This window comes from Protopterus annectens, chromosome 13.part0 (assembly GCF_019279795.1).
Source record: "Protopterus annectens isolate FY-2018-M chromosome 13.part0, PAN1.0, whole genome shotgun sequence".
Lineage (NCBI taxonomy): Eukaryota > Metazoa > Chordata > Ceratodontiformes > Protopteridae > Protopterus > Protopterus annectens.
The window spans coordinates 21173594-21191596 of record NC_056747.1 but is presented as its reverse complement, the minus strand read 5'-3'; the positions used below and the strand labels follow the sequence as shown (position 1 = coordinate 21191596).

Sequence of the window (18003 nt, the reverse complement as noted above, 5' to 3'; positions counted from 1 at the left end):
GCCTACCAGATGGGGTGGGGGTGGCATTATCTGGGCAGGACTGTTCAGGGGTACTTGGTCTTACTTTGAAGCCAGTTTGGGTATCAACGTCCTAAAAATGAGAGCAATGCATGTCTTTCAAACTGTTCTTCCTCTAGGTACTGTTGCGATCCAAAGAGACAGCATGTCTGTAGTTTGGTACATCAACAAAAAGGGGGAACCAAATCTTATCCTCTATGTCGAGAAGCACTCAGATTGTGGCAGTGGATGATTTCTTCCAACCAGTTTCTGATAGCAACACATATTCCTGGGAGATCCAGTGTGATAGCAGACAAACTGAGCGGGGTCTATTCTTCTACCTCACGAGTGATCCCTCAGTCCAGAAGTGACAGAAATAATTTTCCATCAGTGAGGCCAGCCTTGCCTCAATCTCTTTACCTCACCCCTAAAATAACTGCAGCAACTACTTCACCCTAATCACTCCACCAGGGGAGTCACCCAGGGGTGCTGTTTTACACATTTAGCCCCCCGGGACTTCTCTATTCATTTCCTCTACTTCCCTTAATTCTGAAGTTCCTTCAGAAAGCCATAAGGCTGCAGAGTAATCCTCATTGCCCCTTATTGGCCACAGCAAATGTGGTTCCCCTTTCTCTGGCCTTACATGATAAAAGCGCCTTGGGCTCTGGATCCAACTTCAGACCACCTCTCTTATCCAGAGAACCTCATTCACTGAAACCTTCAGAAAATCAAGATAACAGCATAGTTCCTCCAATTCTGTTAATTCTTCCCTCTCCAGTGCACAGAATTTCACTAGCCTTTCATAAGCCATCCACCATAAGCTCTGTTTGAGTAAATAGAAGAGATTTACTTTTTGGTCCTGTGAAAGTAATATTGACCCCCTTTCAGCACCCATTGAAAAGATTTTAGAATTCTTATCCTGCCTTTTTGTTGTAGGAGCCTGCCCTACTATTAAAATTCAGCAGGCAGTGATTTTGAACTTTCATAATGGCCTTGGAGATAATTCCCTAGCTACTCATAAGTTATGCAAAGCATTTTTGAAAGGAACTCTGTTGTTAAAACCCCCCTTTAAGGATCCTATTCCTCCCTGAGACCTTACTCTAGTATTACAATCTGTTGTTCAACCTCCCTTTGAACCTTTTGCCAAATGTGACCTTAAATACTTATCCTGGAAAACCTTATTCCTTATGGCAATAACTTCTGCCAGGAGGATTTCATAATTACAAGGTTTATTTTGCAAGCCGCCATATTTGATTTTTCGTAAGGACAGAGTTGCCTTAAGGATGAAGCCTTCCTTTCTTCCTAAGGTAGTATCAGACACTAATATTAATCAGACTATTAATCTTCCAGAATTCTTTCCAAAATTTTCTAATAAAGGAAAATACACCCTTCATTTGTTGGATATTCATAGACAATTACATTTCCTGCACAGAACAAAAGATTTTTGAAAATCAGACCAATTGTTTGTATTCTTTTCAAGTACCAATATTGGCAAACTGGTCAGCAAAGTAACCTTGGCCAGATGGATAAAAGACTGTATAACCTTTATTTGTGACAAAAAGAATATTGATTTGCCTAGACCTGTAAACGCTCACTCTACAAGATCAATGGCTATATCAGCAGTTTTTCAGTCTTGAGCTTCTATGGATGGCATTTGTGCAGCGGCTACTTGGGCTTCTCCTCATACCTTTATTACACATTACAAACTGGATTTCATCTCCAGGGGAGGACCATCCTTTAGTTCAGTGGTGCTCAGGAATGTCCTTCCTTGAGTCCGCCCAAGATCTAGGTAGCTAGGGACTCTGTCTCATTGGTCAAGGATAAAATGAAGACTGGCAAATTCAAATAAAGAAGTTATGTAGTCACCATAACATTTCATCTGAGTTGCCCATCTTCATGTATCCTTGACTTCCCTCCCTCTTTCCCTGTGGCCTTGCTAAAGTCTTTTGTTGGAATGAATGGAGTATATACCTCCATGTCTGGTTACTTCTATATAGCAGGTATGGTTTCATCAGGCCTCTTGTCCTTCTGTCTGTTTAGCTACAATCTGCAAACTTGATCTGAGGTAACTGGAAGAGATGCATTGTGGGTTGGGTTGAAGCTCGAGAGCTTTTGGCCTGTGGAAGATGTAGAAGCAGCTGAGAAGTTTCCATTGCTCAGAACCGAACCCATTGGTCAAGGATAAATGAAGATTAGTGTAGATTTTAGAAGGCCGGCCATGGTGGTGCAGCGGTTAGCATTGTCACCTCACATCAAGAGGTTCTCCGGTTCGATCCTTGGCTGGGGTGCCTTCTGTGCAGAGTCTGCATGTCCTCCCTGTGGTCGCATGGGTTTCCTCCGGCTAATCCGGTTTCCTCCCACATCCCAAAGACATGCTGTAGGTGGATTGGACACGCTAAAAATTGGCCCTAGGCATGAGTGTGTGTGTGTGTGTGTGTGTGTGTGTGTATGTGTGCCTTTGGTGGAATGTTGGGCACTGGGCTGGCAACTCGACACCATAAAAACTCGACTGCGAATCATGAGCGGACAGGTGATCTGCTCTGGCGACCCCTAACCGAGAAAAGCCAAAAGAAGAAGTGTAGATTTTAGGAAGTTTACATTTTTTGTTGCTGAAAAAATAGATAAAAGCAGAGTTGTAGAGTCTTTTAATAATTATTTAGAAAAAGCTGAGCTTAAATGGCAGATTTTCCTGAGAGCGGATGTAGCTCCAGTATGTCAGTGATTGAACAAATATGTTTAACATTTGTCTTAGAAGTTTTATAGTGACATTGATACATATGTTGTGTATTATATATATGTGTGTGTGTGTGTGCGTGTGTGTGTGTGTGTGTATATATATATATATATATATATATATATATATATATATATATATATATAATATAGAAAGAGAGAGAGAGAGAGACTTTTTATGGGTTAACAATTGGGGAAGTGATGTCATAATGTATGTATAAAAGGAAGTCATAATGTATTGAATGGTTGTTCTGAAGACGTTCTGTAATAAACAGGACAAAAGCGCTAAACTTAAGTTGTCTTGGTTCAGTGTTTTATATTTATAAATGAAGATGGACAGCCTTGATAGAACGTTATGGTGAGTACACAACTTCTGTTTGCTCTCGAGGTGATGCCTTTACTAATCAAGTGTGCTACATAGAAAGCTTTTCTAACCACACTAGACACATGGTGGTCGAAGTTAAGGTCACAGTCAACTTGTGAATCCATGTCCCTTACCACTTCATAAATACTTAGGGTATTGTTGCTTTGATAGTATGAGTGGACATTGTTTCTGCCAAAGGGAATGATGATGCATTTCATTAACAACAAATAAAAAATACACCGAAAAAGCGAAAAGCAACAACTGCAGAAGCATAAAGTCCAAACATGTTTAATACTCCAGTGCCCTGGCTAACAGGCCTTTCACAAAGTTAACATCACAGTAGCACAATCTACATTTAAATAACAAATATAACATCCTTAATCAATTAAATAAAACAAACATAAAGTAATAGTTAACACTTAATGCAGAAAAGTCTTCCACTCAAGTTCTTTGTTTAAACCATGAGACACCAAAGTGCCAAACTTTAAAATACAGACTGCTTCTTTATATAGCAGTTTGTTTTTAAGTGCAACATCATCCTTAACCAGAACTTGTTCTAAAATGCATGCTTTCAAACTGGTAGAAGACCCCCAAGTGTACTGCATGAAAATGTGATGCCACGGGGCTATCCAAATTTTGATTCTTATGTCTCTAACATGCTCTTGTACTCTGATTTTAAACATTCTTTTGGTTTCTTCTATGTAGAAGAAACTACAAGGGAGAGACAGTAAACTACTCCCTTGGACACACAAGAGAAAATAGCCGTTATGCTGAAAAGAAATACCATTTATTTTATCAAAAGTCCGACCACATGAATACAAGTAGAGCATTTACCACAGGGGAAATGTAGCAGAATTTTGTAGAGGAATAGTTTAAAATTTCAGTAGGCATAGAGAACAAATTAACCATGTCTTTTATATTTCTGACTCTCTTATAGGAGACAGTAAAGGAGGCAGGTAAATTCGTAACCCCAGACTTCCCCTTATGTAAGAATGGCCGGTAGTACCTTAAGATTTTTACTAACTCAACACTATAAATATTATAAGAAGTGACAAAATATATCTTTTTATCACTAATATTCCCTGCATGACTCCTATATCTATTCACAAACTTCATATAATCTGGAACATTAACCACACTAGTGGTATCCCTTCTCAAGCACAATTTTTTCAGAGAATTAATAATTCATTACTGTACGCCCTTTGTTTAAAGGCTATACAGTAATGTAAAATATCTTCCTTGAGAGACTGAATGTTATTACAGAGCCTATTTATTCTGTATAACTCATAAGCCAAAGCCTTTGAAATATGTGGGTGGGGGCTGGCAGCTGTTACTATCTAGAAAATCAGTACCATCATCAAAATTGTTGTGAATCTTTGTAATAATCATATTACCTACAGTATTTAATTCCAAATCTAAAAAAACAACAGAAATGCCTTTTTGTACACCATCAAATTGTAGACCAAAACAGTTTTCAAGAAACTCTTAACTCAAATAAACCCATTACCAAATTAGTGTACATGGGTGCAAAAGATGCACCCATTTCTGTACTTTGCATCTGTTGATAGATGCAGTTATATTCAAAACAATTATGGGTTAAACTAAAATGTAACAATTTTATAACAAAAGTGCTAACCGGACTAGTGCCTACGAAAAAACTAAGAGCTTCAAGTCCTACCTGATGTGTAATACTCGTATAAAGGCTCTTGACATCAAGAACCAGCCAGAAAAAGCCTTCTTGACAAGTGATGGACTCAGTAGTTTGTAGAAAATGAAAAGAATCTTTTGTACAAGAGTCTAAACTAATAACATACGTAAGAAATAAGTGTGAAGAAATAGACCCATATTGTGTAAAAAATAATTCTCAGCTGGCAATTGGCCTTCCAGGAGGGGGAAGACTTTCTTATGGATTTTTGGTAGGCAGTAAAATTTTGCCGAACAACTGCCTTCCACTTCAAATTTAACCTCCACAGCTTGCTTGGAAAAGTAGCCAGGTGTTTAACTCTTATGTAACAAGTCTTTAAAGCTGTCTGTAGCTGCATGATATTCATGTTCACTAGCCATACGATATACATCACTGTTAGAAGGATGATCCATACACATATTGAAATATTGCATATAGTGCAACACAACTATCTTTTGACCTTTGTCTGAGGGCTTAATAACAATATCCCTCCTAGTACGAAGACATTGCATTGCATTCAGCCTTGGTCAAATTATGACATACTTTAGCCTTTCCTTTTTTAAAGGTATTCAGACTAACCTCAAGAGCATAATTTACCATAGATGAAAACTCTTGGATGGTATTATTAACAAAAGGGGGAATGAAGTTACTTCTATGTGGTACCTTAGAAGTATCTAAAAGACAATAAGCATTAATGTCATCATATGAATCCATTGATGAATTACATGAGGAAAAAAATCACATTCCCCATCCTCTCCATCTGTGTGAGTGGAAGGGGCATCCTCAGACACAATCTTACTGTTTTCAAAATAATTTAACAAATGTAATTTCATAGACAGCTTAAACAATTAAATTTTACAGACATATAATCATGGCAAAGATGTGGAAATAAATTTTAACCCTCACTGTAATACTGATAATTCTATACAAGACAAAGGGTTACCTGTGAAGCTTACAATCAAGTTTTCACCACTAGTAACACTGGTTGATTTTATTACATTACAAACATTAGTATAGTCAGTATCTTCTTTTCTAACTGTTAAAGTACTGTCCCTCCTTATTGTTCTGGAAATGTCCTCGTTTTCGATTGTTATTGTTAGTTCCTGGTCTATTATAACTCCGAAAATTCTCCTGCATAAAATTGGGCTGTTGGGGCTGTGGAAGGGGAGGAAAAGCCCTAGTTTCAATGTCAGATTCCCCAGCACTACTGTTGACTTCAGAAGAGGCAAACGAATCATTTACCTGCCGTTTCCGCTTAGTGGAAGCAGCTCCAGAGCCTCCGTATATATTTTGTTTAAATGTCTTCTTGAAAATGTTCCCCGAGCTGTAATCTCAGAGGTCCCTTTCTAGTTTGTGAATCTTTCTTTTAATGATGTCACCGGAATTTTCCTCAAGTGAAGCATTCATTGAGCATAACAACTGCTCAAAATGGGCTGTACCAATTTGTACAGAAAAGAGGGTAGAACAAGAGACTGAAATTCCTTCCCTTATTTTTCATTGTTTAAGGATACCATTTTCAAGTAAAATTTGGATGCATTTCTTTGCATTCAGTTTGAGAGAGTGACTAAGAAACCAGTCGTTGCTGGTCTGCGTGAGACCCTACTGGAGTTTACTGACATCATTTGGGGATTCAGTGATTGCACCTAGTTTGCAGTCTTCTGCAAACTTGGTCAACCACAACCCTTAGTTTTAGCCTGAACTTCTGAGAAGTATATACCAAATAGTAGGAGATCCAGCACTGACACCTGTGGCACCCCACTAGTAACAGGTCTACTGGTTGATGTGGAGTCACCCACTTTGATAGTTGTCCGGTTTGTGAGCCAGTTGGCAACATATCTTACAATGAAAGGGTTTACACTCAGTTTGCTAAGTTTATTAATAATACTTGAATATGGGATTGTGTTGAAAGCCATTGCCAGTTCGAGGTATGCAGTGTGCACAGATTTGCCTTCATCAGTAGCCTTGGTCATATTTTCAAAGAAATCCACCAGATTTAACGGGCAGAACTATTGCTTAAATATCTCAAACATTTACCAGGTGGAAGCATTGTTAGAATACCATTTCACATGCCCAGTCACCATACAAGTCAGAAATGGCTCCTGAGTCAAATGGAGTATTCATTAACTGAGAAGAAAATTTGACTTAATTTTCCTGAAATATTATGAATATATGCCATATGTTAATAAATGTATTGATAACTTTAACCATAAGGTGTTTGTATGGCACTCCATTGTATCAAATGGTAGCACACATAAAAAGCAGGAAGATGTTTGGACTAATGGTTGATGTCAGTTAGTAATGCTTTGCATGTATTTATATGTATTTGTCCATTATATATCCAGATATGTATACAAATTGAATTTATGCAGATGTCTTGAAAATGGAGTAATATGTGCAACAATGCTTTGCACCAAATTCAAGATCATATCTGCACAGTATTATTTTGTTACTTGTTAAATATAAAATCACTATTATGCCTGGATAATATATAAATATCACAGTTGTGAAGACGTGTCTCTGAGTAATAACTTATTATTATTTAATTATACTCAGGTTAGGAGTTAGAGTTGGGTAACTTTCTCATTGTCGCATAGTAGGCAAAAAGAGGTTGAGGGAGTCAAACCCTGTACTACAGAAATCAGCTTGTTAACAACATTGTCTTTATAGTTTGTCTGACTGTGGTGAAGCAGCATCTTTCGGGTCTGACTCCCACCATGTATTCTCAACACTAGCTGTATTTCTTGAATAGATAGCAGTAATGCCCACAGCATTTGTTTCTGGAACAGACAGCCACTGTGGTCACATATTTTATACATTGTTTTTGGTGAATGATTTAGATGTGGTGTTTTACAAGGAGTGGCTTAGTAATAGCAACTTTAAGACCATTTCTTTAAAAAGGGCTAAAAATAAATCAGGATCATTTATAATTATTTTCTCCTACTTTTTGTTTGTTTCTGTTGATTATTTTTATTATTTTTATTCCAGGCTCAGGCGTATCTTGGTGTGTTTTACATGAAACTGCCTTACCAGAATGATGTGAAAGCTGTGCAGTACCTGCAGCTAGCTGCCAGAAGTGGGGTAATAGTTTGTTTATTACACTCTGCACTGTGTTGCATGCTTTATTTCTGGATAACATTCTCAGGCTAAGCCAGTAATGTGAAGGAGAACAGAATAAAAAGCATCCATTTTGTGTTAGCACAGCACAAAATGCTAAAATGTATTGTCACTTGCAGGAGTCTTTTCTGAGACACTGAGTTGTGGACTTTTGCATGCAGTATTTAAACACATTACCCAGCTACTTGCTTGAGTAGTGTAAAGCACCTTAATATTTATGTGTTGTTGCAAATTACTTGAATTTTGTACATTGTAAACATTTGCTAAAAAGGGTTTGATAACTTTTCAAGTAGCACAGTCATGAAGTGCTTGCAGATGGCATTGTTTCTTTTGTTTTTGTAGAATTTACCAGTGTTCTTATTTAAGCTGTCTGGTCCTGTACCTTGCAGAAAACTTTGAATATTAATCAAGTGACACAGAATATGCAGTTTCTTTAGCAGACATAAAACATGGAGCTGAATGTGTTGTGGGAGAGCTACTCTGTCATAGTCACTTATCTGCTTTCAGGTGATGGGGGCAAGGCATTGTAGCCGGGGGCATCTGAGGAATGCAAGAGATGCTGACCACAAAAAAAGGGCTTAATATTGGCAATGTGAATTTCTGGTGAGAGAGAGATGTCTCCATAACTGTCAAGAAGATAGAGACTGTAAACAGCTTAGTGCAGATGGAAAACAAATGTCAGCTATATCTTGAAAATCAAGGTAGACCCTAGTATGAAGAGTGTCAGAAAGGATTTTTCTGATATTCGCCATTATTATCACTGCTGCAATAGCGTAAGCTATGTGGTTTATATCCTGCAAAGTATATAACAGCCAGACCCCTTCCAAAGTTTCATGCCCTCAAAGCATTAACCAGCTCAAGCTGAGCTCAATAAGTCAGGTTTGAGCAGCAAGCCCATCAAATCTTTTCTACTGCTGGGAAGAGCACTCCTCTGCAGGATTTCGAGGATTGATGGTCAGCTGAGAGTGTCCCATTGCTGGGCAGATAAGTTAGTTCCCTTTCTGTGGAAGAACTTCCAGTTTACTTAATTCTGTCAGAAAGCTTACATCTTCAGAAAAAGACATACGTCTGATTGAAAGTGTTTTTGTTGACTGTGCCTTGACTTCAATGTACTTGTAAATGGGAGCACACTTTTTTACTTTTGTGATAAAAGGTTGTTTAAGACTACCTTTTCTGTGGATGAACTGTTGTTATTCTACTTTTTTGAGTTGCAAAAAGTGTTTAAAGCTTCCCAAGCACCATGTTCAGCTTGACCATGAAACAACATACCACCTCCACAGCTGGACCATCTTCCAGCCACAAATAAAAAAAAAATTTTGTCATGTAGCATTTGCCTTGGCTGCAGGTGGGTGACTGCTGTGGCCAAAGGTAGATGTTCATCGTGCATACAGCTGCAGTCATAACAGATGGGTTTTCCTGCCGTCAGGCGGGATGAATTCCAAAGTCTAGGTCCGGCGTTTGTTGTTGTCGCTTCCTCCCTGACGTCAGTGCGACAGGGGTATAAAAGATCCAGCCGACGCCATTTTCTTCTGTCTTTCTTGCCGCGCGGTGCCCGAAGCAGAAGCAGTTCGCAAGTGCCGGTCAGCCAGCTCCTGAGATTATGAATATTTTTCAACTTAAGTCTTCTTGAAAGCTAAGTACCCCGTTGGGGAAACTTTTCTTGCCTCAGACCGATGTCAGACAAAGTTAATAATTGCATTTCTTGTGGGAAGCAAATACCGCATAAGGATTTTCATTCCCTCTGCATTCCTTGCCTAGGCCCAGACCACGACGTCTCGGCCTGTCGTTTTTGTGCTACATTCAACAGATGCACTATTAAGCATCGGGCGGAGTTCGCCCAACACTATTTTGGCAAAAAGTTTAATTACATTATGTCGTCAGATACTCCGACTCCAGTTATAAGTAAAAGGCGCAAAGATAAGGACCGACATATGAGGTCCGCAACTTCTACCGACACCACGCCAAAACCGACTACAGGTGCTCCGGTTCTCAGTGAGGCACCTACGCAGCCCCTGACTACTGACGACACTTCATTGGTGGTGTCTTCTGTGCCCGAGGTCGCAGGCTCTTCGGCCCACACCCCGACTACAGATACCGAAGCCACTATTGGCGGTGAAACTCAGAGTTTAGATAGACCTGCCACCTCTCAAGGTGTCTACAGGCCTTCCTCTTCTTTTTCCATCAAGGCTTTCACTAAGTCTAAATCAGCCATGCATACTAAAAAACAAGCTCCACAGGGCCCTTCTCAAGGCCCCATGCCTAAAAAGCAGATGCTCAAAATGGCTGAGGATTTGATTACTCTTATTAGGGGTTCTCAAACCCCCCCCCCCGGACAAAAGACCCAGAGTGGAGGAAGAATCTCCCTCCTCGGACCAGGCCTCCGTTATTTCAGAACATTCTGAAGACCAGGAACAGTCTTACTCCCCTTTTGAAGATTCTGATGCAGAGGAGTCCATTCCCTCTGTCTCCCCCCCCTGAGGATTACTCTTTTGGGGAAACCTTACATACCTTGAGGAAACACTTCCACTGGGAAGGCCAAGAGTACTCAGACTCCAAGAAAAGGCTTAGGGATTTCCTCTTGCTCCCTCAGCACAGGCCTCTGGCTATACCTCCTGTCTTAGACATTCTAGATGATGTGTATTCAGAGGCCTGCCTTAACCCAGATTCTTTACCTCCAGCTCCAGTCAAGCCTGACAGGTATTACCGGGTTCCTGACTCACACCAATTCCTATACAAAAGCCATGCGGCTGACCCAGAAACTATATCACAGGGACCCACGGGAATTAAGGCTTCCACTGCTAAAAATCCATTACCTTCAGAGAGAGATTCCAGAGCTTTAGAGAGGTGAGGGGGAAAAAGGTTTACACCTCGGCCACCTTAACCATGAGGGCATTAAACTGTCAGTTCCATATCTTAAAGTACCAACAATTTCTGTTATCACAGTTGAGAAACATAATGTCACAACCTGAACAACCAGACTTGAAGGAGTTGCAGGATTTGATACATAGTGCAGAACAAGTGGGTAAACATACCTTGCAATGTGGTTTTGATGCTTTAGAGGCCTCATGTAGAGCTGCTGTTACAGGATCAGTCATACGTAGGCATGCCTGGCTCAAAGAGCAAACCTTACCAGATCATGTCAAAGCTAAATTGCTAGATGCCCCTCTGCAAAAAGATGTATTGTTTGGTGTTAAAGCTGAGGAGGTATTAAAGAAAATGGAGGAGAAGGCAAAATCAATGCAAACAGTAAAAGACTTCCTACAGGTACAATCTCCACGTTTCAATAGAAATTGGCCTTCTAAAAATTGGTCCTTTCCAGCCACGGACAGACCCCAAAGAGGTAGATACAGGAGCCTGAGGGGCAGAGGGCAATCTCAAGGATCATTTAGAGGCAGACAATGGCAAGCACCCACACAAAGAGGTGGTGAGGATAGTTCACAGCCATTCAGAAAGCAGAACCAATGACTTTCCCCTTTGCATGCCAAGCAAGGCTCAAATGGCAGCACCTTTAGGCGGAAAACTGGCATTATTTTCGAAAAATTGGCATATTGTCACAAAAGACAAATGGATCTTGGACATTATAGACAGAGGCAACAGATTTCACTTTCACACACTTCCAAAAATGAGAGGCATGCCAAACCTGCCACACAATCAAAGGGCAGAGGCACAAAAACAAATTTGAGGTACCTGTACAAGAACAGGGTCAAGGTATTTATTCCAGACTATTCCTGGTACCAAGGAAGGGAAAAGATTGGAGACCTATTTTGGACCTATCCATCCTAAACACTTTTTTACTCGTGCCAAAATTCAAGATGCTCACATTACAGCAGCTTCGTCCCATGCTGGGCAAGGAGTCTTGGCTGGTAACATTGGACCTCAAGGAGGCATACCTGCATGTCCCAATCAGACAAGATTGCAGAAGATACCTCAGATTTCTTGCAGGTTCAACCCATTATCAATTCTCTGCATTGCCCTTTGGCTTATCTACTGCGCCCATAGTGTTCACGAAATGCCTGGCATCAGTAATCGCCTACTGCAGACTTCAAGGGATACAAATATACCCTTATCTGGATGACTGCCTGATCCAAGCGGACAGCAAGCACATACTTATGAAACATCTAGTGTTTGTAATAATGTTGTTGAATTCTCTGGGATACACAGTCAACAAAAAGAAATAAAGGCTAATACCCTTTCAAACAATAATTTTCCTGGGTGCCAGCTTGGATACAAACACCCAGATGGCCTACCTCACGCCAGAGAAACAAGGGCAACTAACTCAATACTTCAGAAAACTGGCAACTTTCACCAGGCTGACTGCAAGGAAAATCCTGCAGGCTCTGGGATTCATGGCATCTTGCATCCTACTAATCCCATGTGCAAAGCTGCATATGAGGAAACTTCAATGGTACCTAAAAAACCTATGGTCTCAACACAGCCACAGTTTGGAAACAATAATACCGCTAATTCCATGTCTTCAAAAGGAATTTCTGTGGTGGGCTCAAGCATGCCAAAGAAACACAGGTCTCCTGTTCTGCAAGCCTCAAGCAAATCAAATCATCACAACAGATGCCTCGGACTACGCCTGGGGGGCGCACATGACAGATCGGTGCATTGAGGGCAAATGGTCCCAAAAAGAAAAGCACCTACACATCAGTCAGAAGGAAATGCTAGCAGTAATAAATGCTATTATAGCTTTCAAGGACCTACTGCATCCAGGCCAGCTATTGATAAGGACGGACAACACCACAGTAATGTGGTACATAAACAAACAGGGAGGTACCCATTCATACCCCCTATGCAGGCAAGCCATGTCTCTTTGGAACATGGTTCTAGAATTACAAATCAAGCTTCAAGCACAGTACCTGCCAGGCAAGGAAAACACACTGGCAGACAACCTAAGCAGAAATATGACAGATCCACACGAATGGAAGTTGCATCCTCAAGTTTTCACAAAGATAACTCAAGCATGGGGAAGGCCAGACATAGATCTCTTTGCCTCCCACAGAAATCACCAATTGGCAAAATTCTGCTCAAGGACCTTTCATCCACAGGCCTGGAAGGTGGACGCACTCTCCTTCAGTTGGGCAACAATGACAGTTTATGCCTTTCCACCTCTCCCTCTGCTGCCCAAAGTTGTATTAAAAACCAGAGCAGACAGACCAAAGATGATTCTCATTGCTCCAGACGGGCCAAGACAACACTGGTACCCACTCCTGAAAAGCCTGACGCATTCCCCACCATGGATCCTGCCTCTAATGCCTCTTCTACTGACTCAGCACAACTTCAAAACTCTACACAGTCAGCTGAAAACACTCAATCTAGCCACATGGAAGATTCCTTAAATTCACAACAGGCCCTACTCTCCAAGGAGGTGCAGCATGTCATTTTGGAGGCCAGAAGACCTTCTACAAGAAAAGCCTACTCTGCAAAATGGAAACGGTTTTGTGCCTGGAATGAGAAAAAGAGTCAGAATCCAGGAATACTAAATTTACCCCAAATATTACAGTACCTAGCTGAGATGCTAAGCAATGGACTTTCATTCTCCTCCATCAAAATCCATGCCTCAGCCATTTCTGCAAAATACAACACTGATCCTCCTTTATTCTCTCACCTCCTCTTAAGACAGTTCCTCAGAGGGGCTAAGAATATAAAACCCCCAAGGAAACAACCAGTACCTGCTTGGGACCTCAATTTCATACTAGAAAAACTGGCCTTGCCTCCTTTTGAGCCAGCTGCTTCAACAGAACTACAATACTTGTCTTGGAAAACAGCCTTCCTCCTGGCAATCACTTCAGCTCGCAGGGTTTCGGAACTACAAGCCCTCATAGCTGTGCAGCCTTTCATCATTTTCCATCAGGACAGAGTTACCTTATGAACAAATCCATCCTTTATGCCAAAGGTAGTATCCAGGGTAGCCTTGAATCAGGCTATCCACTTACCTACCTTCTACCCTAATCCTCAAAACAAAGGGGAAAGACTGCTACATTCCTTGGACAGTCACAGACAGCTGCATTATTATTTGGACAGAACAAAGCCTATCAGAAAATCAGAGCAACTCCTTGTGTCCTATGCTGCAGGAGCTCAAGGAAAGCCTATTTCCAAACAGACAATCTCAAAGTGGACAGCCCACTGCATACGCTTTTGTTACTCTTTTCATGGTAAATCTGTATCTGCAGGCTTCAGATCTCACTCCGCAAGGGCCACAGCTACCTCTGCAGCTTTCCTCAGGGGGGTTTCTACCAAAGATATTTTGGAACCAGCCACTTGGAGTTCCATACATACCTTCTCCAAGCACTATCACCTACCATTATACTCCAAATCTAGAGCAGGCTTTGCCACTGCAGTCTTGCAGGGCATCCTGGCTCCTCCTAGTTCCACCTAGTGCCTACCACCCCTTTTTTAGCTTTGGGATTCTACCCATCTGTTATGACTGCAGCTGTATGCATGATGAACATAGTACAGTTTTGTACCTACCATAAATGTAGATGTTCGAGTGCTAATACAGCTACAGTCCAGGTTTCCCTCCCTCCTTCCCCTCTAGGGGTATTCTTTTATGGTGTATTTGCTTGCAACTACTGGTCTTTGATTATATTGCATTGCATTACTTCATAATTTTATGTATTGCCTTCCTTCTGGGGGCACCTGACATCTGGGGCAAGAAAAACTGAAGAAAATGGCGTCGGCTGGATCTTTTATACCCCTGTCGCACTGATGTCAGGGAGGAAGCGACGACAACCGACGCCGGACCTAGACTTTGGAATTCGGCCGACCGAGGACCCGCCTGACGGCAGGAAACCCATCTGTTATGACTGCAGCTGTATTAGCACTCGAACATCTACATTTATGGTAGGTACAAAACTGTACTTTCCTCAGGTTCCTCTGGTGTGGTCCCTACAGCCACAATCCACTGGGTTAGTCGCATCCTGTGTGGCTGTTGGGGTCCCTTTATTGGGCAGGGAGAGCCACTCATGTCTGTTTTGAGAGAAGGGCAGGAAAGGTGCCCTGTCTTAGCCAGAATGTCGTACCTATCTCTGGGGAATTTGTTGCTGGCAATTCTAGGTCTGTTTCTTCAGAAATTCCTGCCCCAAAAAGACATAAAACTAAACATTTTTCTTCTCCTTTACCATTTACTCTGAACAGGCGTAATTTATTAGACTTTTCTCAGGATGGTCTACAGGCTGTTCACCCCTCTTGTAAAGCTGTTTCTGGTAAAATAAAACATGATTCTTCTTTCCCTGAAAAGGTTCCGTAATCAGTCAGTGAACATGAAGGGGCATTTATAGTTTTTTCCTCAAGGTTTCTAATTCATATTCTGATGAGAGTATGGTATCTGTTTCTCCCTGTGAGGGAAGTCCATTTCCAGTAGGAAAATAGCGAGGTTCATCAGTCCATCCCAAAATATTACTATTTGTTCCTGCTGGAATTTCCAGCACCTTCTCCTTTCCCTTCAGTTTTGTCTATTTTGAAGGATGGGTTAGTCATAGCCTGCAGTTCATGACAGGTACCCTGCTGCCCCTATAAAAGAAGATAAAGTTCTCAGTCTTTCAAGTATTTTTCACCCAAATCCGAGACCTGACACATAACCTACTGCTTTAGTAGATTTAGCTACTGCTAACCACTTTAATTATAATCCATTTCTTCCTGGCAATGATGGGAAGGCTTTTGACAAGTCTGTGGAAAAAGTGCATGTTTCTGCAACTTTAATTTTTAGAATTCTAAAATGTCAGGCTCATATGTGGAAGTTTATCCTGGCTTATTCTGAAATCTACTTTGTGTAATTTAGGTTGTTCTATTTCACAAGTCAATATTCATTGCTTAAAATAATTCTGTGGATATTACCTCCAGGGCTTCCATTGGAACTGTTTTAAATGTGGTTTCTTAACTGTGTTCTTAGAACCTCCCAGATGATGTCAAAAATGAAATTTTTAATTCAGCCTTGGACAGACATTTAGTTTTTGTGCTATTTGCTGGAGGTGGCTTACAGAACCGTTATCAGTGTACCTCCAGGAAATTTTAAGCAAATATCTACCGTTATGTAACAGTTACTTAAGAGACACTAATGATTTTTTACAAAAAACTAAAGAACTGGCATATATCTAATGGTAGTGTGGAATTTATTTTTGCTACATTAGATGTAGACTCCCTCTTTATGGTTATACCCAATGAATATGGGATAGACGCAATTCGTAGCTTCCTAAATGAGGAAACAGACATACAAACGGGATAGAGAATATATGTCCTTTATTAGATATAGTTCTAACAAAGAACGTGTTTTTGTTTAATGAGGAACCGTATCTTCAGATAGCAGATGGTAGCCATGGGTACAGCAGTGGCTAATACCTATGCTAATTTAGTTATGCACCAATGGGAAAAGAATATGATGTTTGGTGCAGGGAATGAGGAAAAAGACAATATGTTATATTATGGTAGATTTGTAGATGATTGTTTTGAAACACTGAGAAAATTTGTACGATATTTAGAGAGTACTACATCTTTTTTTTCGATTTAAAATAGCTTGCTCCCCAAAAGATATCCTTCTTGGATGTAACTATAGAAAAAAAAAGGCAAAAATATTGAGACTAGTGTACATAAAAAAGCAGTACAGGTTAGCAGATATGTGCATAAGAAGAGTATGTGTATATTTAAAAGAATAATAAAATCTCAAATGCTAAGGGTAAGTAGGTTGAACACCAGTGATGAAGTTTGTAAAGAACAACTAGATGATATGGTTACTGAATTTTTAGAAAGAGGTTATCCATATAGAATGGTAAACCAATATGTAAGCGAAACTTTTGAAGCCAGAAAATATAGTAATATAGCGGCGTTTAATATTAGGTAACAAATCCCACCATTGAATGTATGTTAAACAGAAGTAATAAGATATTTAACAACATATAATTTAAGAACTGAGCAAGTAAGGAAGGTAATAGAGAAAAATTGGGGTATTCTTATGGCTATGCCAGAAATACGCCAAATATTGGAAAGTAGGTCTTATTTTGCATATAAAAATGCTCAAAATTTGAAACGTAAACTATGTTATAAAGATTTTCCAAAACAGAATAAGGGAAGGCAGAATGGTTTGAATAATAGGTACCTTTTCCTGCATGAATTGTACTTGTTGTGATGATATCTTTAAAAATGATGCTACCTTATTTGTTCATCCATTAACTAAAGAAAATTTTGCATTTAACTGTACGGCAACATGTAATACAGAAAATATAGTGTACTTGGCAACCTGTACAAATGTGTTCGTGTTTCTGTGTTGGCAAATGCAGCAGGAAACCTAAGGACCGTATTATAGAGCATAAGTCAAGTATACACAGGAAAATATAAAGTAATGCTCTAAGTAAGCATATGATGAAAATGGCAATGGACACAGTTTTAAATTCAGAGTAATAGATATGGTATATACACAGATTAGAGGTGGGGATGTGAACACCACAGTTTTAAATTCAGAGTAATAGATATGGTGTATACACAGATTAGAGATGGGGATTTGAACACCACAGTTTTAAATTCAGAGTAATAGATATGATGTATACACAGATTAGAGGTGGGGATTTGAACACCACACTTTTAAATTCAGAGTAATAGATATTGTATATACACAGATTAGAGGTGGGGATGTGAACACCACAGTTTTAAATTCAGAGTAATAGATATGGTATATACACAGATTAGAGGTGGGGATGTGAACACCACAGTTTTAAATTCAGAGTAATAGATATGGTATATACACAGATTAGAGGTGGGGATTTGAACACTGCTTTAGAGAATAGGGAATATGCTTAGATAATTAGGCTAAGAGCTGATATGAAACCAGGATTGAATAATGCACTGACCATTAAGCCAATATTAGTTAAAAAAACAGAAGGAAGTAAGATGAAAAATAGTTTTAAACTATGTTTTATAAATTTTATATTATGTATGTTATATGCATATAGGAGTATGGTTTAAATAATTAATTTTAAAGTAATCTAGTGAATTTTGTAATCAGATTTGTGTTTTTATAGGCTGGCTGTTATGTGACTGTTTAATTGACTATTTAATAAAGGCTTTAGAATCTAGTATAGACACTTTAACACTGATGAAGGATTTGTAATCCGAAAGC

General features: G+C 39.9%; 1 protein-coding gene across 1 annotated transcript in view; it reads left to right on the top strand.

Annotated features, from left to right (window-relative positions):
- The window catches only part of LOC122817554 (DAP3-binding cell death enhancer 1-like), a 938516-nt gene that overhangs the window by 682071 nt on the left and 238442 nt on the right, over window positions 1-18003 (top strand). Inside the window, exon 7 of the mRNA XM_044090591.1 lies at window positions 7764-7856. Coding sequence (XP_043946526.1) covers window positions 7764-7856 — 93 coding nt within the window. The remainder of the gene's footprint in view (window positions 1-7763; window positions 7857-18003) is intronic.